We start from the raw sequence: 21066 nt of genomic DNA on the forward strand, positions 1-21066 counted from the left end.
AGCTAAAACATCCGTCTGCTTGAGCCAAATTGACTTTACAAATTACAAAATGGAGCCCCGCGGGAACTCGTCTTTCTCTGGCAACGTAGCCGACGCGGAGGTCCCGTCTCGGGCCGGCTTCACCATCCTGGCCGTTGTCATGGGTGTCTTCTCTATTTTGGGGATCCTTCTCAACATCCTGGTGATTGTGGTGACAGTAAGACACAAGCAGCTGAGGCAGCCGCTCAGCTACGCTCTGGTCAGCCTGGCTGTATGTGACTTGGGCTGTGCTGTGTTTGGGGGGCTGCCCACCACGGTGACCACCGCCATGGGATACTTCAGCTTTGGACGAGTGGGCTGCATTTTAGAAGGCTTTGCTGTGGCCTTTTTTGGTGAGTTTTGCTACCGGGCCACTTGTGAGCATGTGTGTGTGTTGGAGGAGATACGCAACAAATTGATTGACTTGGTTTGAAATGAGAATCCAGTAAATAATGGTTTTAAATTGGTAACGCAAATTCTTGCGATATGTCATATCTCAGTGTTGTTACAAGTGAAGACAATGTGAAAGGAACATGAAGTTGACACATAATTTGCCTTTTGCCACATAAAATGATGGTGTGGCCCCCGGGCCTCGAGTTCGACACCTCTGGTATAGATTGAGCGAAATGAAGCTTCATGAATCACTTGCGATATTTTTACTCTTTTAGATGGTGGTCTTGGCTTAAAGGCTAGCACAATGGAAATTGATTAAATATTAAAAATATTGTAAGTGGTTCATGAATCTTCATTTTCCCATCACTAGAAATAAATAGTAGGGGTGGGAATCTTTGAATGTCTCACGATTCGATTTCCGATTTTTGGGTGCGCGATTCGATTCAGAATCGATTTCCGATTAAGAACGATTTTTTTATTCAAAATGATTTGATTGACAATGATTTTTGCTTCAATCTATAGATGTGCAAGGAATTGTTATGATCTACTCCATTCTGACTCGCTAATGCTCATTAGCGTGCTACTTGCGGCACTTTTATCACTCAAAAGAACGACTCCACGCTGCAAAAAAAAACATCTTTCATTGGAATAACTTGATCGTGAGTTTTTCTTTCTACTCTCCAATGTGGCTACAACTTAACAGTGTATCAAACCGCGTGGAAACACACTGCCCCTAAGTGGCCAAATCAGGTACAACATGAACAGCGCTCCCAATAAAGGCACACACAGACAAAGGCAAGACAGTATAAAATAATTTAAATAAAATCGATTTTGGGACATTTAAAATGAGAATCGCGATTCTTATGAGAATCTGTTTTTTTTGGGCACACCCTTAATAAGCATTAGCGAGTCAGACTGGAGTAGATCATTACAATTCCTTGCACATCTATAGATTGAAGCAAAATCATTGTCAATAAAATCATTTTGAATCAAAAATAGTTCTTAATCAAAAATCGATTCGGAATCAAATCGCAGACCCAAAAATCGGAATCGAATCGTGGGACGTTCAAAGATTCCCACCCCTATTATCTAGTATGTGATACGAAATGTTTACTTGGTGGGTTTGTAGATTCTCTTAATTGTTTCAAAGCTTCTCCTTTAATCGGCTTTGTTCTTTTATTGTGAATTGAAATCTGTGCTCGCTTGCCTTGTTTCTATTTCATGTTCGATGGCACCGCTATAGCCCAAAATGAGATTACAGCCAAACGAATGTGGTCTAATTGATTTCATCCCTCTTGCCTCTCACAGGTATAGCAAGTCTGTGTACAATAGGAGTCATTTCTGTGGAGCGCTACATCGTGGTTTGCTATCCTATGGGCGCCGCCCTCTTCCAGACCAGGTAAGCGTTAATATTCTTTCAAAATAAAGCGGTGAGCGCTCAACCGTGACCGCTTCTTCTCAGGCATGCCATCGCTGGCGTGGTGCTGTCTTGGCTGTGGTCCTTTGTGTGGAACACGCCACCCTTGTTCGGTTGGGGGAGTTACGAGCTGGAGGGCATCAAAACCTCCTGCGCCCCCAACTGGCACAGCCGGGATGTCGGCAATATGTCATATATGGTCATTTACTTTTCACTCTGCTTTGCCGTGCCCTTCTCCGTCATTATGGCGTCCTACCTGCGGCTCCTGTGGACTCTGCGGCAGGTGAGGACTGGAGAATGTTGCTTTTGGTTAAAATGATTGAACATGGAATATTCCATTTTCAACTTTTTGTTGATTTTAAAGACGGTACAATACAAGAAGTTCTAAAATAAATATATAATAAAATAGACATTTCACAAAAACAATCTTCGGATATTACACAAATGAAGCATCATAGGAGATGATATAGCCGTCAATGGCAGTGAATGAGTTAATTACCATCAAAAATGTAAATCGCCTGACACGATTTTTAAAAAAATTAATAAAAAAGAAAAGATTATTAAAGATTAGGGACGTCAGGCGATAATTTTTTTTAATCATAATTAATCGCATGACTTCACTAGTTAACTCACAATTAATCACAAATTTTATATGTGTTCTAAATTTACAATAAAAAGAATTCGAGGTTTTCATGCTCTTGGTAACAAAAGTGGAAAAAAACTAAAGTTTAACTCCTAGAAATAGTTCAAATGAATTTTTGACGTCAATAGCCGTCAATGGCAGTGAATGAGTTAACTAATTACCATCAAAAATTTTAACCGTCTGACACGATTTAAAGAAAAAAGAAAATATTATTAAAAATTAGGGACGTCAGACGATTAAATTTTTTTATCGTAATTAATCGCATGACTTCACTAGTTAACTCACAATTAATCACAAATTTTACATCTGCTCTAAATGTACAATAAAAATAATTCAAAGTTTTCATACTCTTGTTAACAAAAGTGTGGGGAAAAAAAGTATAACTCATAGAAATAGTTCAAATGAATTTTTGACATCAATAGCCGTCAATGGCAGTGAATGAGTTAACTAATTACCATCAAAAAATTTAACCGTCTGACACGATTTAAAGAAAAAAGAAAATATTATTAAAAATTAGGGACGTCAGGCGATTACATTTTTTTATCGTAATTAATCGCATGACTTCACTAGTTAACTCACAATTAATCACAAATTTTACATCTGTTCTAAATGTACAATAAAAATAATTCTAAGTTTTCATGCTCTTGTTAACAAAAGTGGGGGGAAAAAAAGTATAACTCATAGAAATAGTTCAAATGAATTTTTGACGTCAATAGCCGTCAATGGCAGTGAATGAGTTAACTAATTACCATCAAAAATTTTAACCGTCTGACACGATTTAAAGAAAAAAGAAAATATTATTAAAAATTAGGGACGTCAGGCGATTACATTTTTTTATCGTAATTAATCGCATGACTTCACTAGTTAACTCACAATTAATCACAAATTTTACATCTGCTCTAAATGTACAATAAAAAAAACTTTTCATACTCTTGTTAACAAAAGTGGGAAAAAATGTTAAACTAATAGAAATAGTTCAAATTAATTTTTGACGTCTATAGCCGTCAATGGCAGTGAATGAGTTAACACCGCGTACCCTTCTTCACATAAACAACGCGCACATGGCGTCACATCCGCAGACAGAGCGTGGGAAATTCAAACCCCAATCCAGCCTGAAACCTATTGGCCAGAGCCTTACCCATTGTGAACAGCGAAGGTGTTAGCAGACATTTCAGTCCTAAATAAAAAAAAAAAGGCTACTGTGAAGATATTTTGAAGAAAAAAAGTTCTGATGTGATGACGTGTGTGTATGTTGGCGTCCCAGGTGAGCAAGCTGCAGGTGTCCGAGGCTGGCAGCACGCAGCGCGTGGAAGTGCAAGTGGCACGTATGGTGGTCGCCATGGTGATGGCCTTCCTGGTGACCTGGCTACCGTACGCTAGCTTGGCCCTGGCTGTCATCCTCCATCCCTCGCTTCAAATCCACCCTCTAATTGCAACCGTGCCGGCGTTCTTTGCCAAAAGCAGCACCGTTTACAACCCCATCATTTACGTTTTCATGAACAGACAGGTAAAGCTTCAGCAATCACGTTCGCCAGAACATGAAATTCAACGACTTTATTGTTTTTGACCTTTTCCAGTTCCGGACATGTGCCGCTCCTACGGTTCTGTGCGGGTGGAACCCTTGGGCCTCGGAAGCGCAGCCGTCTGAGGGTGAGACAACAATGGCTTGTGCTCACAAAAACCAAAGGGATCTCTGAACAGAATCATAGTGATATCAGAACCAGTGCAAAATAATAATCATAATAATAAACTGTTTAAAATTTTCTGTAATAGGGATCATATTTGATCAATGTTTATTGTTGTTGTTATTTGAAGTGACGTACAACCGCTCTGCATCCTGGTCAAATCATTCAGTGCCATGACAGCCATTTTCAGACCCTTCTTTACGCTAACATGATTGATTGAAAAAAATAATAATAATTTTTTAAAAATAAAAAATATATATATAATTTAACTCTTTTACTGCCAAAGACGTTAAATGACGTTCTGCAAAAACCTACGGAGGAGCGCCAAAGACGTTAAAAGACGTCCTCCCATTTTTTTTTTTTGAAACGGTTGCTGGGAAGGCTTGCGGAGCTGTCCTGAAAGTTTCAAGCAGGTCTCGTGAGCCTAATGACTATTTTTGGCCCCTAGAGGGCAGCGATGACTCTCTTTTGACAAGATTGGGCGAGCGTCAGTAGAAGACGTGAGGCGGGGCTAGAGTGTTGAGGGGACATTGGCTGAAGAAGCCATAATGGCGGCCGCTTGCAAGCAGCTCACGGTCGAGCCGTTTTTTTCAAAGACATCGACCAACGATAAAGAGCACATTGATGACGACGATGATCATCATCGATGATGATGATGGTGACTCCGAAGTTGGAAGCGCTGACGCGGCGACTGTGACGACGTTATAAAGGTTCACGGGCGAGCGATGCTGACACCGGAAAACACGGAGCACAACGCTCAGGCGGACGTTCAATCGGACGACGAAGAGTGCCCCGAGTCCAATGCATATTCATCGGAGGAGTGGGTACAGTCTGCTACTTGCTATTTATTCCCCGTAAAAAAAGGCAGTCAAGAAAGTGTAACGTTTGCACGCGAAACGGACAAAGTGAAAGTAAACTGTTGTGCGAGTCCAGCGTTATAAAAAGAAAAACTGTATTTGAAACATCCACATAATTGTAAGTAGTACCACAGTTGCACACATTTGTAAATAGTTTGCGAAATTGTTTTGTCAAATTGTTACACTGTTGAATGGAAATAAACGTATTTTGCAAACTAAAAACACTTTTTCATTGTTGGTGAAAGCGTTTTACAGAAGTAAAGCACTATTTAGGTGTTTGTGGCATCATTCATGGACAAAAAGAAGTGTAGAATTCACTAGAGTGCATGAAATAACATCGTTTCACAAAAAGCTCTTTTTCTCCGCTTTTTGTTTCGAAACAGAGAATTTCGGTGAAAGTAACCATTTTCTATTGTTGATTACTGAAGAACGGAATAAGGTAGAAACAAACTTTTTTTCTGATGAAAGATGAGAGTCCAATCTTTCATTTGGTAGTATGTGTGTTTCCATAGTCCAAACACAACATTTTCTGTGGACCTTGAAAGATCAGTCAAAATGCTTAAATCGGCTGGCACTGGCGACAACCCGTTTTTGAAAACGTCTGGCAGTCAAAGAGATATAAACCAAATCAATATGTTTTTGGGGTTGAATGAGTTTTAACTACTGGCTGTAGAATAACAAATAAGTACAATCCTGTGAATAGAAAAGTCTACACACCCCTGTTCAGCTGGCAGGTTTTTAATGACATTAAAAAAAAATAAGACTCAGATCAAATCCTTACAACGGATGGTAACACAATTTACCAAACGTATTTGGTCCGATGAAAGCGAGGTTGAACTATTTGATGATTTGTTGTGGCAGCATCATGATTTTGATGGATGGAATTGGGGCCGTAGACAAGGTGGAAGGAATTGTTAAAAGTTCAAAGTAGCAGTCTTGAGCCTTAAAGAGTAAAAAAAAAAAAAGAAAAAAAAAGCCTACAGCTGATTTCATTTGGGTTAACCAGTTGCACTTTAAATGGTGGCAGGTGTGTGCTGGCTCCCAATTAGCATGTGTTTAAATGTGACACATCCCAGTTTTAATGGGGTGTGCATACTTGTGCAAACAAATTATTTCAATCCTTTTACTTCCCACCTCCAAAATCTTTTAGGATTTATTAATGGCAGAAAAAGTTTTGAAGTGATTTTGTTTTTTATTACCACAAAAAGCATTTCAATAAGAGTGTGTAGACTTTTTATATCCACACTATCATTCACTGCCATTGACGCCTATAAACGTCCAAAAATCATTTTAACTATTTCTGTTAATTAAAAAAAAAAACATCCACTATTGTTAAGAGTATGAAAACATAGACATTTTTTAATCCTTTTTTAAAAAAAAATTATTTTTATAAAAGATTATTAAAAATGAGCGTCGACAGGCGATTCAAATTTTTAATTGTAATTAATCACATGACTTCAATAGTTAACTCACGATTAATCACAAATTTTATATCGGTTCTAAATGTACAATATTTTTTTCTAGGTTTTCATACTCTTGTTAACTGTTACGATCTGTCACGAGTGCGGAGTTGAGTCTGTCACGAGTGCGGAGTGGAGGACCCAAATACAGGGAGGCAGGAGAACCGCGGCAGGAATGCAGGTCATACTGACATACTTTATTTTACAAAAAACACTAACAGGGGTACTGGTTAGCATTAAATAAACAAAGACCTGAAAAAAGATCCAAAATCAAAGTAACAAACAGAACATCAGAGGTGACAGCGACAATGATCCCACAAGGATTGACCAAACCCAGGGAACTAAATACAGACACACTAACGAGATAACAAGATACACCTGAGGCAAGACACAAGTGGCCGAGGGCACGGATTGGTCGACACGAGGAAGGGCAGGACCACACACAAGACCAATGGAGACACACAACCAAAACCAGAGCCCCAAACATGACATTAACAAAAATGGAAAAACATGTTAAACTAATAGAAATGAATTTTTGACGTCTACAGCCGTCAATGGCAGTGAATGAGTTAAAAACAGACTTTTGTAAATCACCACGCCTGTGTGAATTCTGCATGTAAATTTAATTATGAGCCCAATTCATTTTGTGTAACTTGTGATGGGGCTTGTCACTTGTGATTTTTGCCATGTATGTGTTCTCTTTCCTGAAAATTGGGAGCTGTACATTTCGTTTTCAATTTACTGTGACGATAAAAGAGTAAAAATAATTCTGTGTGCGGTGCTCATGATCAGATATGAACTCGTTCACTGCCATTGACGGCTATAGAAGTCAAAAATTCATATGAACTATTTCATTTAGTTTAACTTTTTTTTTTCACTTTTGTTAACAAGAGTATGAAAACCTGGAAGAAAATTATTGTACATTTAGAACAGATATACAATTTGTGATTAATCGTGAGTTAACTATTGAAGTCATGCAATTAATTACGATTAAAAAATGTAATCGCCTGACGCTCCTAATTTTAATCATCTTTTCTTCTTTTTTTAAAATTGCGTCAGGTGATTAAGACTTCAATAGTTAACTCGCGATTAATCATAAATGTTACATCTGTTCTAAATGTACAATAAAAAAAAATCCTAGGTTTTCATACTCTTCTTAACAAAAGTGGAAACAAATTTGAAATAGAAATAGTTGAAATGAGTTAACTATTGAAGTCATGCGATTAATTACAATTACAAATTTTAATCGCCCGACGCCCCTAATTTTGAATAATTTTATCGCCTGACGCCCCTAATTTTTAATAATCTTTTCTTAAATAAAAGAAAAAGATTATTAAAAAAAAAAATCTCTAGGTTTTCATACTCTTGATAACAAAAGTGGGGAAAAAAATGTTAAACTAATAAAAATTGTTCAAATGAATTTTTGACGTTTATAGCCGTCAATGGCAGCGAATGAGTTCAATTAGACTGCAGCCGAAGATATAATCCACAATATTTGAGATTGAAATACATGTTATCCAAAAACATCCAACAACATGTTAATAACACATCTTTTATTTTGAACTTGGTGCACACATCTCTTCTTCACAACCAAACCTTCATCACCTTATTACCACCATTATGGCTTTCACTGGGAAAAACACCCCCCAAACATAATCCAGGTGTATTTAGCGACTCTTTCGAAGTGCTGACCTTTTATTTATTTTTATTATTTTAAACACATTTGCATGTTAAACAGCAAAAAACATAAACGTCCTTGTCGCTTTCTTCGTCAAGTCTCACAGTTTCACCATTCACAGTCACCCCTCTAAATAATCACCGTCACCCTATTACACCCTACCTTGGCTTTTTTATCGATTACAGAAATATTGCTATGACTTTCATTAAAGAAACACAAAAAAGGGCAGAATGTGAATAGCTGTATCAAACCTATACACGTCTCTATATATACACAAAGTGAGCGATCGTCTATGTACATGCTACATACTGCCACGCGCTCGGTTCGAGTAGTCGTCCTGACTGGCGCAGACCCGGGATCGCGTCCGGGTCCGAGGTCAGCGCCAGAAGACCGCCACACTCCGATCGTTCGCCGTGAGTTTACCGGTGAGTGAAACGGTGGTGTGCTTGGAGGCTTCTGGCAGGTAGAAACACAAAACAACGTCGCGCCACGGTGCTTCGTGTCCGGCTAACTACTCGGCGGTGATCTGCTTCTACGGACTATTACGGCACTGGACAAGTTTGCCGTTTGGTCTCGAAGCACCGCATGGCATTGTTGTTGAATTGAATCCTATTTTCATTGATGTCGTTGGGCTCAATGGGGATTCTTGGTGTGATGGTTATTAGCTCACATGCCATGCAAACGTTGGACTCATTGGTGATGTTCCTGTTCCAGCAATTTCACATACTGTTAAAACTGAAAACATGGCCGTGTGGAATATACGCAAACATGCTTTAAGATGGTTTCAAATATACACCAGGTCAGTGGTTCTTAACCTTGTTGGAGGTACTGAACCCCACCAGTTCTCATTCACCAAATCTTTATTTATTAACTCAATCACTGCCATTGACGACTATACACGTCAAAAATTCATTTGAACTATTTCTATTAGTTTCACCTTTTTTTCCACTTTTGTTAACAAGACTATGAAAACCTAGAAAAAAATGTATTGTGCATTTAGAACAGATGTAACATTTTTGATTAACTAGTGAAGTCATGTGATTAATTACAATTACAAATTTTAATCGCCTGATGCCCCTAATTTAAAAAAAGAAAATATTATAAAATTAGGGGTGTAGGGCTATTAATTTTTTGAATTGTAATGAATCGCATGACTTCAAGAGTTAACTGACGATTAATCACAAATTTTATATCTGTTCTAAATGTACAATAAAAAAATTCCTAGGTTTTCATACTCTTCTTAACAAAAGTGGGAAAAAATTTGAAACTAATAGAAATAGTTTAAATTAATTTTTGACGTCCATAGCCGTCAATGGCAGTGAATGAGTTAAAAAAGAAAATGTGATTTAAAAAAATAAATATATATTTTTTTACTTTAAAGACTTAGGTATAAAGGTTGACTGGTGAGCAAAATAAACAAGGTGAGTAGCTTTTTCATCATATCTGGCTCTCTTCAACTTGAATTCAGAACGTTTTGGAACAAAGGGGCAGCAGATGCAATGAAAACAGAGACAGTCCCCTCCAATAAATACGACCTCATAGGTCGTTTTGAAATGTACCAAAATACGACCAAGTGTTACAAATTGTAGTTTAGCGACCCCCTACCGGCCATGTAAATAGCGAAAAAATTGTAAAGTAAACCATAAGTGCTGCTACTAGGACTCAGACCCGGGTCGTGTGGTCAGAAGACGAGTGTCCCATTAACTTCACTTATGGTTCACTTGACTATTTTTACAGAGGTCGCTAAATACAATATGTGGTTGCATTTTGGTGCATTGTAAAAACGACCAAATGGTCGTTAGTGTTGGAGGATTTGTGAAAACAACAGAGGCCCCAAAATTGAACCCTGTGGAACACCCTATACGTTCCGTTATACTTGATATTGCACATATTCGTCCGACCACTTTCTTTTTTTTTTTGCTGACGTAGCATGAAGGGATTATAATAATAAAGAAATCAATACAACAAGTGAGTGCACTGAATTCCCAATGTAGCGTGATCGGCTGCGGCCAAGAAACCATTTGACTGACTCACTGAACCCCTGGGGTTCGAAGGAACCCAGGTTAAGAACCACTGAACTACTATAGGTAGTCTCAATCACAGAGAACGGGGAACACAAATAACTGGCGCATTATTGCGGAAACTTCATAATAAAGCCTTGCGAGGGGATTTCGGGGGTGGTCTGCTCTAACGGGATTCACGGAGGTTCGGCCGCCGCCGCCGCCTTGCAGCACCCACAAAAAACGACACAAGCAATTAAGTCCTGAGCTCGAGGAATGTGCAACACGTTCCCAGCCAGTCGCCAACTATAACAGCGGGAGCACAGCAAAGACTGAGAAATACCATTTGTCGGAAATACCATCGCTTTCTGAGAAGTACAAACTAAGATCTTATATACAAATAGGAAAAAAAAAAATCAAGTGTAAAAATAGACACCGCACGTGGAGCTGGTCTCGGAGAGGATCTCGGGGGCTGTTGAATCATCGACCGGTTGATCCAAAGAGGTAAAATGAGGTGCAAAGAACAGTTCAACAACAGCGCCTGTATAATCACACAAAATAAATTGTGGGTCAAGGGTCAAGGCAAAGGGGGTATCTAAGGATAAGCAGGTGAGGACTTGTACACTTTTTTTTTTTTTTTTTTAACTCATCGACCTTACAAGTTGTTGACTGGAGCTTTTACAGAGCCAAGTGACCTAGTTAGCTTTTTTCAATGATTCGATTATTATTATTATTTTTTGGTTTAACATTTAGATTCATCATCACTCCACTATCTGAAGCGTACTTCGAACCCACGTCTGGCAGATGAGGTCAAGTACAGCACGGACCGTTTTCCCTGACCTCTAGTGGCCGGTAAGGTGCTAAAGTTCATCTCTGTAAACTCCACATCTGACTTTCAAGTGAAACAAAAGCGCTAGTGTTTGTGTGTGCGCAAAAAGTCAGCGGCATGGAGCGAGAGAATGAAGCGAGTGTGTGTGTGTGTGTGTGTGTGTGTGTGTGTGTGTTACGGATGATGTCATAAAGGGCCGAGGGGGAGGTGCGATATTTCGAGTTTGGATTACGGTTGAGGCATTTCATGAGAAAAAAAGAGAACAGCTGAGTCTGTTTATGTACAGCAACAGTCCAGAAGAGTGGGAAGAGACTAAAAGAGCAAGGACGTCCATTTTGGAATCTGGGCCGCTGTCACGACAGTTCAAGTTCTGCTCTGGCCCACGTCAACACTGCCCCCATCTGGACAGCAGCTGTAATAGCAGCAAGGAGAATCATCAACTCTCCCATTTTCCACACGTTTTGAAGAGTCCTTTTTCTGTCTTCAGGGGGAGAGAATTGTTCTGTCGTGGCGTGTGAATTCTTCAGTCCCAGATGTGTTCGTGTGGACGCGTGAATGGTTTCTTCGAGTGAGAGTGTGTCGCTCCTTCAGTGCGCGTGGTGTGGTCGCTGAATGTTTGTGTCTGATGTGACTGCTCCTTCGGTTGTGGACCTCCTCACTTCTGGGGCCATCCGACACCACTAGAACAACACACTCTGCCGTCTGCCCTTCCCCTGAGCTGACACACACACACACACACACACACACACACACACACACATGAACATGTTGCGCAAACACGCAGATTCCACATCATGCGGAATTGACATGTAAACATTGTACGAGTATGTGATCAAGCACATTTTATTCCCACAGCATTTTGGGGTTTAGCTACCAGAACTGCCTCCAGAAGACAGCTTAATCCCCCCCCCCACCCCCCCTTATTTAGTCATCTTAAATGCTTTTAAAGCTGATACGTTTTGAAAAATACAAAGATTTCATGTTGGGGAATAAAAATGATGAGAACAAATATTGTGGCAAACCAATTGCTAATAACTTCAGAATGAACAATGAGGTGTTGCCAAAATTGTAATTAAAAATCGACATCAAAATACGACATTAATAGTTTTATATTTCTTTATATGTAAATATACTCACCAGCAGTGTTGCCACAGTTACCTTGAAAAAGTCAACTACTGATTACTTGCTTTGAAGAGTAACTTGGGATACTTTCAGATTTCCAGCAGTACAATTAATAACTTTTCCACTTACTGTCGACTGAAGATGACATCACCCGTGCTGAGGAAGTCGGTAACGACCAATCACGGCTGGCCTGTTTTCTGGGTTTGGTCAGCAAACTGAGCTATGATTGGTCGTGACCTGTTCCCTCAGCACAGGTGATGTCATCTTAAGTTGACAGCAAGTGGCAAAATTATTTTTTTAAGTTATTAATTGTTCATGAACAGTAATGTAGCTATCACAGTAATTACAGTCAAAATATTATCTTCTTACTGTTGAAAATGGCTCAATGAGTCAAGTATCCCTTTAGTTACTTTATTGATTACTTATTTTATTAAAAAGTAACTAAGATTACAAGTTACTTTAATAGTTACATTTAGCATTTAACAACCACCCTGTTTACATAAAAATGACATCAAACAAAGTTAGTTTTAATTACTAAATATATCCATCCATTTTCTTGACCGCTTTTCCTCACAAGGGTCGCGGGGGGTGCTGGAGCCTATCCCAGCTGGCTTCGGGCAGTAGGCGGGGTACACCCTGAACTGGTTGCCAGCCAATCGCAGGGCACACAGAGACGAACAACCATACTCACAATCACACCTATGGACAATTTGGAGTGTTTACTAAATATATGTGACTTATAATTATTTTAATAATTTAAAAAAAGAGTCTTTCAGGATTGTCACTTCCTCTGAAGTGAATATTAATTTGAATACTCCCACAATGCATTATGCTATGTTCAATACCAGTTTGTTGAGTGACTTTAGTAAGTATTATAGCAGGGGTGCTCAAGTTCGGTCCTCGAGAGCCCCTATCCAGCCTGTTTTGCATGTTTCCCTCCTGCAGCACAGCTGAATCTAATGAACAGCTAATCAGCGAGCTTTGCAGAAGCTTGATAACGATCCTGATCATGAATCAGGTGTGTTAGTGGAGAGAAACATGGAAAACAGGCTGCATAGGGGCTCTCGAGGACCGAACTTGAGCACCCCTGTACTATAGTGTTAAAAAACCTCTTGTGTTTTTATTATTCATTAACCATTAACCATGTGTACTGTTTATTTACAGTAACTCTTGTTAATTAGTGCTCAATAGGGGTGAGAATCTTTGAATGTCTCTCGATTGGATTCCAATTTTTGGGTCTGCGATTCGATTCAGAATCGATTTTCGTTTGGGAGCGATTTTTGCTTCAAAATGATTTGATTGACACTGATTTTTGCTTCAATCTATAGATGTGCAAGGAATCGTAATGATCTACTCCAGTCTGACCCGCTAATGCTAATTAGCGCGCTACCCGCGGCACTTTTATCACTCAAAAGAACGGCTCCACACTGCAAAAAAAACAACTTTTATTGGAATAACTTGATCGTGACTTTTTCCTTCTACTCTCTAATGTGGCTACAACTTAACAGTGTATTAGACCGTGTGGAATCACACTGCCCCTAAGTGGCCAAATCGGGTACAACATGAACAGGGTTGGGACATTTAAAATCGATTCTGAATCGTACTAAATGAGAATCGCGATTCTTATGAGAATCGATTTTTTTGGGCACACCCCTAGTGCTCACTACTGCTTCCTACAGGCAGTCAATTGCACTTGTTAGTAGTGGTGTGAAATGACACTGAAAAATATTGATGACGTTCAGGGAGATTTGAAGAGTAATTAGTCTGATTGCTTGTGTGTAAAGAGTAGCATGTTAGATTAGTTGTTACTCCAAAACGTAGTCAAAAGTCAAACACTGCAACAAAACGCACACTATATCCATGCTACTAACGGAAAAGACACACCACTTCAGGCCCTTACTTACACGCTCAACAAAAAGACTACATCTCTCACTGAAGAAACCTAAAGAGGACTTCAAATAAAAAGAATCAAACGACTCCCCCATCAGATTGCTTTCTTTCTTTTTTTTTTTACCAATACATTGTTGTTCCTTTCATCCCTGACAGAAAGGCTGGGAGCAGAAAAAGAGGATGACGCGGTAAGTGAAAGTTGAGACGTGGGTGCAGGGTGTGAAACGTGAGGAAAAGCTGGAGCAAAAAAAAAAAAGGGGGAAAGAAAAGACAATCGTAAGATTAACTTGGACACGCATGCAGAATGTGGCATCACAACAAAGAGCGCCGGAGGAGGAAAAGGGGCAAAAAGTGACAGTTAAGTGGAAGTACAACGAAAAGAAAACATGATCCAGACAGTGTGAAAGAGACCGTATTTACCAGAAAGGTAGCGGCCACTCAGCCAGTGGAAGTGGAGGAGAGATTGTGACTCTGAGGCCTGGGATTGGCTGCTTCTCTCTGGAAGTACTGCGAGGGCGCGGAGCCTAGCTTATGGGCCATCGCTTTTTAGGGCGCAGAATAAAGAAGTATGTGGAGTAGGGAGCACAAGGGAGACAGAAAATATTTAGGAAAAGATGAAAACATTGCGATAGAAGAGTGAATGGGTGCAGAGGCAAAGAAAGGGGACAGTTTTTAAGGGACAAGACAGCAGAGACAGAACCAAAGAAAACACACACGGACTGTGGATTTGTTGCTTTGTTTGTGTGCATTTTTTTGGATTACAGTAACAATACATCTGCAATTTTAACTTTTTAGCTTCTTGTCTGAATGCCTGCTTGCTTCTCAGACAATCAATAACTGCTTTCCTTTTTCTTCAGCCTAAAGTGCAACATTATGTCATAGACGAGGAAAAATGAATGTAAGACTAGGACATAGTGGCCACACGGCAGCATGAAAGACAACAGAAAGCAGAAGAGGAAGAGAAAAAAAAAAGAGTGAGGAGGTCTTGTCCTGCCCTTGTCTCCCCCCCCCCCCTTATATACATCCTCAATGTTTGTCTTTCTCTTCTAGTTTGGTATCTCAAGAGACTTACTGGACTCTGGGTAGACCGACGACCTCTTCCCGGGGTCTTTCTGGAGCTGAATGCCTTTTATGGAGAAGATTGACGCAGCTGAAAACAAAACGGGCAGGATTTGATTTGAGATGGCGCAATGTGTGCAAGTTCGAGCAGGACTCGTCCCAAGTCGTTGACTCACTGTCGGCCAGGCTTTGGACCTGCTCGCCCAGAGTTCTGAAATACGCGTGCCTGAGAGCGTCCTCGGCCGATACGCGCTTTTTGGCCTCAAACTGGAATCACACACAGACGGATGAAGGGATTAATTAATTAATTAATTTCTATGAACCGCAATCTCACTCGTACAGCCTAAAATGTTGATTACCTGCAAAAGCACCGAGAGCAGGTCATGACCGTCGTTGTCGATCCTGCATGCCATTAAAGAACAGAGAGGAGAGGTCAACTGAGGTCAAAGTGGAATTTACTCATTCACTTCACATTATTATTTCTACGTTGCTAATATTTCGGCTCTCTTATCTTGCACTGCAAAAACGACACAATATGTTATATGTGACCTCACTAGTCCAAACGTGACATTCCGATTAATATTACATTTGCGGAATATGAGTTACCAAGCCAAATCCAGCTGTTTTTATCCATCTCAGGGGGCGGCCATTTTGCCACTTGCTGTCGATTTAAGATGACGTCAGAGTTGCTCAGGGCTCAGGCAAAGACCAATCACAGCTGGCCTGTTTTCTGAAGCTGAGCTGTGATTGGTTGTTACCTGAGACTTGCGTAACTGTGATGTCATCACAAAATGTCCGCCTTCTGATATTGATCAAAACTGCCGGATTTTGCGCAATGTTAACCAGAATACAAATATTTAGACGAGTGGATCTGCATAGAACATATTTATGTTAAGAAAATGTTTTTAGGTTGACTTCTCCTTTAAATTAGTACCTATTTTGCCCGTCAAAATAAAAATGAGCCCTACTATCTTTGAAAAAGGAAAATATTTTAGGGGATCTTATTCTTTGGCAAACAATTTCTATATGATTATACAAGAAGCTTATCTTGCGCAGAGTGTGATTTTCTCCCGATAAATGAATTGTGCCAATAATTTTAAATATAAAAAATGTTCAATAATTACAACCAAAAATCTTGTGTGTTAACATGGAACGGAAATCAAGACGTGCCCTGATTGAAGAACAAAGAAGCAGCCGTTCGTTGGATAAAAACAAACGTGCCGCTACTCGATGCCGTTTTTTTGGTATAAAAGTTGAGTTCCCCCGACGGTAAGAAGTATTTTACAAAAGCAAGTCTTGACGACATCATCATTTAACAACCCTCACGCCTCAGGTCCATTGAGAAACAATTGAGGACTATCAGCCCAACATTTTTGGAGATCAATTATGATGATGAAATGTTGAGATGATCCGAGCACCCCACACACACACACCATAACCTAAAACTGTAAAATGACAGATTTTTGTCTTCATGTGGTGTCTTTAGCAGTTAAGACAGGGGTTCGAAACCTTTTTTCAGTGATGTACCCCCTGTGAATTTATTTATTTTTGCCAAGTACCCCCTAACCAGCGCAAAGCATTTCTGATTAAAATAATAATAATAACTAGAAAAATTCCCGCGGAAATTTTGAATGGGACTGCTGACTCTTGTAAATGAGCTGAACAGTTTAAAATTTAAACGACTGGAATCGGTCAAGAAATGTGGAAGTTAACCATAATCAACATCAACTAAAAGTATCTCACTGTCCCTGAAAATGTATTTAAATAAATGTAAATGAGCTGAACAGTTTAAAATTTAAATGACTGGAATCGGTCAAGAAATGTGGAAGTTAACCATAATCTAAAAATATCTCACTGTCCCTTTAAGAGCGCACACCCATTTTTGACTTGGAGCCGTCACGCGCCCCACATTCCATTGAGATTGTATGAGAGACGCACCCCTTGAACAAAAGCCTCTCACGACTTAACGGTTCAAGATACAGATTCAAGAAATAGCTCGTTAGAACGGCAAGGGTTTGGGGAACACGAGCATGTTCTCATTTTTTTAATCGGATGAAAAATGACTAAATGAGAGCAGGTTGAAAACTTATGATTTATCAGAAATGAAGAGCGAAAGGCGCCTGAATTTAACATGGAAGAGATAGGCGAGTTGGTCCGACTTGTCCTCGCTAAAAGTGAAAATAAAGATACTAAATGACACCTTAGCCAAATAAAAGTTAGTTTGTCTGAAAGAAGACACTCGTGACTACAAAATGTGAGAATTTGACGTCTAGTGACAAAAGATTGTGGCCATGGTGACGAGTTGAAGTGAAATTTTTTCAAATACATTATTTGGTTCCCGGCACTGGATGGCTAATTAGCCAACAGAGTGTGTGAGAAAGCTAATTCAGTCACTGTCTTTGAACCCGCACAGGGGGGGGAGCTTTCATTCCTTAAAAAAGATTTCGACACTGAGCTAAAGATGGGAAAAATTCCTACAAAATGAGCTAAAATTCGTATCGGTCGGATAACGTATGCGCGCACAGCGTGTCCTGGAAAAAGGTGCTTGATGTGTGATCTTCTCTTCCCTTTTCCCATTCATTCCCAATGGGGAGTTAATTTGGGAGTTTTTTGGGAATAGCGTCGCCATGGTAACTGGGAATTCTTAGAAAAATAATAGCGCAGCGAGTCAGATCGAGCCGCATCGTTTGATACCTCATTTGTGCCGGTGCGATGTACGGTACGGGCCGCATTTTAGCGGAAAAATCACTGGAATAATAAAAAATAAAAAATAAAATAAACCACTGTCCTAGGTAGGATAACAATATGTGCCTGCTTGCTCCGCAAGCAGTCCCATAACTAAAAAAAAAAAACAACTAAATAATTTAATTATAAATAAAGATTTGTGCACATACAGATTATTCTCAACATAAAGTGCCATCTTTTGGGATCATAGTAAAGCTCTGTTCTCAAAAAGAAACAATTTACTGAATTTTAAATAAAGTTTTCAAGTGATTGACAGGTTGGGTCAAAGCATTCTGGTATGGGGGAAATGTTGGGTTTTTAGGACAGTGAAATTCAATTGCCTACTGAATATAAAATTCATTTTATGAACTTATGTATATATATTTTTTAGAAATATTTACATATACTTTTAAAATATATTTTAAAATCTCATGTACCCCCCGGAGTGCCTTCTCGTACCCCCATTTGAGAACCACTGTGTTAAGATATGATTAAATCCTTATGTGTGCCAGAACAAATGCATCACTAAATCAACATTAGTACTTTAATGTGAGTGCTCATTGTGAGCCATGTTGTGATTCATCTACTTGCGAGAACACACACATACCTCGGAGCGTGGTTAACAAGCGGCTCTGCCTTGTATTTGGGAAAATGATACGTCTTAAACTCTTCGCTGGTGCTGATGCCGGGCCAGGTCTCTTCTGTAGGGGTGCCTGGGCAAGTCGACAGTTCAGTTTATTAACTAACCGGTTGCGAGTCAACATAGTAGCATAAAATGTATTTGGCCAGAAAAGAAAAAAAAAAGGTTTTGGGATGAGGTCAACAAAATGAAGAATTTCCTGTACTGGGAAGCCCATTGTGTCGTCTCACCGAGGATGCGGAATATGAGGTGAAGTTCGTCCTCCACTGTGGATCCGGGGAAGAGAGGCCTGCCTGTGATCATTTCATAAAAGATGCAGCCCACACCCCTGCGCAGTGACAAGCACAAAAGCAGAGCGATTGATGGAATGTTTTACCGTGCACACACAATGACGCTCATAATAAAAAGGTTCTAGTGTACAGTGTGCGTCTGTTGACAACAACAACACTGCAAGGTTATGAACTGAGACAAAGCCAGAGCTCACAAATGAGTGAGACTGCTCCTAAGCGACACTTTCAAATGAATAGAGGCCTACCATATTTTTCGGACTTTTGGAACCGCCAGGCCGCCATATTACCTATACATTTACAATATACATTTTACAGTATTTTACTACTTGCCTTAAATACATGTATAAATACTAGGAGTGTGAATTGCCGAGTACCTGGCGTTTTGATTCGTATCACGATTTATAGGTCACGATTCGATTCGATACCGATTAATCCCGATGCGAATCTATAAATTGATTATTGCGATTTTTTTTTAGAAACTCAAATTTAGAAAATACTAATCAGTAATCTTGTACATGTACACTGTAAGATTTGTATGAAAATGTATTTATTTATCTGAAAATTCAGGCTTATGACTGAGTCACTGCATTTAAAAAACAGGTTGCAGTCTGGTTCACATTTGAACAGCACTTAAATAAAATATTAAGGCTTAATGTTCCATTAATATAACATTCTTCCATGCTTAATGTGTGAATCCTAACCCCAAGTAAGACGTTTTGTTGAATATTCCCATAAAAAAATTGATGTTTAAAATTCGATTCGGCCGCATATCGAATTGATTGGAGAATTGCGCGCTGTAATATCGCGATATATTGCCGAATCGAACCCCTAATAAATACATATAAATACATGTCTAATCTGTACACAGGATGGGAGTGGTAAAATGGCCGCCGTGTGGCTTCAACGGCTTGCACAGGCGTGTATAGGCTATCATCTACCCAGTAATATGTACACATCAGTGATAAGAAAAAGAAGAAGTCATAACATCTAATCTGTGACAAATCACTAGTTTAGCATGCGGTTTCCGCCACAACAAGGATTTACTTTTAACAGTAGCAAAAGGCATAAAACTGACCAGGATTCTACATTTGGGCACAATACGACGTGGGATTCTAATTAAGGTAAGCTATTTTAAACAATAAAGGACAACTCTGTAGTTGGAAGCGGAAGTTTTAAATCCAAATGGAACTCGTTCGCTGCCATCAACATGTTTAGGGACCAGGGATTTAGAGCGCCAGTCTGACTTCGAATATTAACTCATTCACTGCCATTGACGGCTATAGACGTCAAAAATTCATTTTAACAATTTCTATTAGTTTAAAAAAAAAAGACTTTTGCTAACAAGAGTATGAAAACCTAGGGGAAAAAAATATTGTAAATTTAGAACAGATATAAAATTTGTGATTAATCGTTAGTTAACTAGTGAAGTCATGTGATTAATTACAATAAAAAAAAATGAATCGCCTGAAATAAAAAAAAAAGGGGCGTTTAATCATAATTAATTGCCTGATAATTTTATATCTGTTATAAATGTACAATAAAAAATGAAATGAAATGAAAATGTTTTTAAACTTATAGAAATAGTTCACATGAATTTTTGACGTCTATAGTCGTCAATGGCAGTGAATGAGTTAATATATAGAAGTCGCACATGAGTAGTCGCAGGACCAGCCAAATTATGAAAAAAAAGTGTGACTTATAGTCCGAAAAATACGGTACTTTTTAAATGTACTTAGTGGTGCGATATTAGGGTATTGTTAATGTCACTGTTTTGTGTATTTTGTTGAATGGCAAGTGTGTTTAACTCATTTTTGTTTTGTTTGTCACAGTCCAGTCCAGCGTAACCTCCCGTCACACTTGCTTTCAGCAGCAAAGTAAGAAAGCAGCTTAGAGAACGATCCAACCACTTGAAACGGTCTGCTCTAATCTTTTCCAGTGTGGATTTAGGTTTAATTTTAATGCCATAAATATTAGATTAACATAAAAAAAGAAGAACAGTCTGTGTGTGTGTGTGTGTGTGTTTGCTCACCACATGTCTATGGGCGTCGAGTACTCAGTGGAGCCTAGAAGCACATCTGGAGGTCGGTACCATAATGTCACTACTTCATTTGAGTAGGTCTTTGTGGGGACGGACTTGGCCCGGGCCAAACCTTAATTAAAGAGGGGAAAGTAGCACAAAATAATGGGAAATATTGACTTAGCTGACTCTGCACAAGACATTTTTTATTTCATTACAAGAAATCGTACGTTTGATTAATGAAACATTCTACATTTCCTGCGCTGTCAATGTGAATGTAAATGGTCTTAACGTGTCAATTTTGTGACTGATGTGATAATTTTGTGGTGTTGCCTGCCTCTGGG

The 21066-nt window shown here is 39.2% G+C and overlaps 2 protein-coding genes across 6 annotated transcripts in view; one reads left to right on the forward strand and one right to left on the reverse strand.

Moving 5' to 3' along the window:
* Positions 1-49: 49 nt before the first annotated feature.
* Positions 50-8618, forward strand: LOC144059324 (parapinopsin-like). Its single transcript, XM_077578319.1, is given in 7 exon segments — positions 50-371; positions 1720-1810; positions 1874-2111; positions 3736-3978; positions 4049-4139; positions 4142-4179; positions 8502-8618. Coding segments are annotated over 7 exon segments (1140 nt in total).
* Positions 8012-21066, reverse strand: part of LOC144053643 (cyclin-dependent kinase 17-like) — a 58818-nt gene continuing 45763 nt past the window's right edge. For 4 of the 5 annotated variants that reach the window (XM_077568318.1, XM_077568308.1, XM_077568343.1 and 1 more), the window contains 8 exons: positions 20735-20855; positions 18646-18743; positions 18383-18488; positions 15411-15453; positions 15228-15318; positions 15065-15142; positions 14413-14534; positions 8012-11698 (listed from right to left, as the gene is read on the reverse strand). In XM_077568318.1, coding sequence (XP_077424444.1) covers positions 14431-14534; positions 15065-15142; positions 15228-15318; positions 15411-15453; positions 18383-18488; positions 18646-18743; positions 20735-20855 — 641 coding nt within the window. In that variant the 3' untranslated portion in view covers positions 8012-11698; positions 14413-14430. The remainder of the gene's footprint in view (positions 11699-14412; positions 14535-15064; positions 15143-15227; positions 15319-15410; positions 15454-18382; positions 18489-18645; positions 18744-20734; positions 20856-21066) is intronic. The other variant, XM_077568328.1, reaches the window with a different exon arrangement.

Source organism: Vanacampus margaritifer, chromosome 1 (assembly GCF_051991255.1).
Source record: "Vanacampus margaritifer isolate UIUO_Vmar chromosome 1, RoL_Vmar_1.0, whole genome shotgun sequence".
Lineage (NCBI taxonomy): Eukaryota > Metazoa > Chordata > Actinopteri > Syngnathiformes > Syngnathidae > Vanacampus > Vanacampus margaritifer.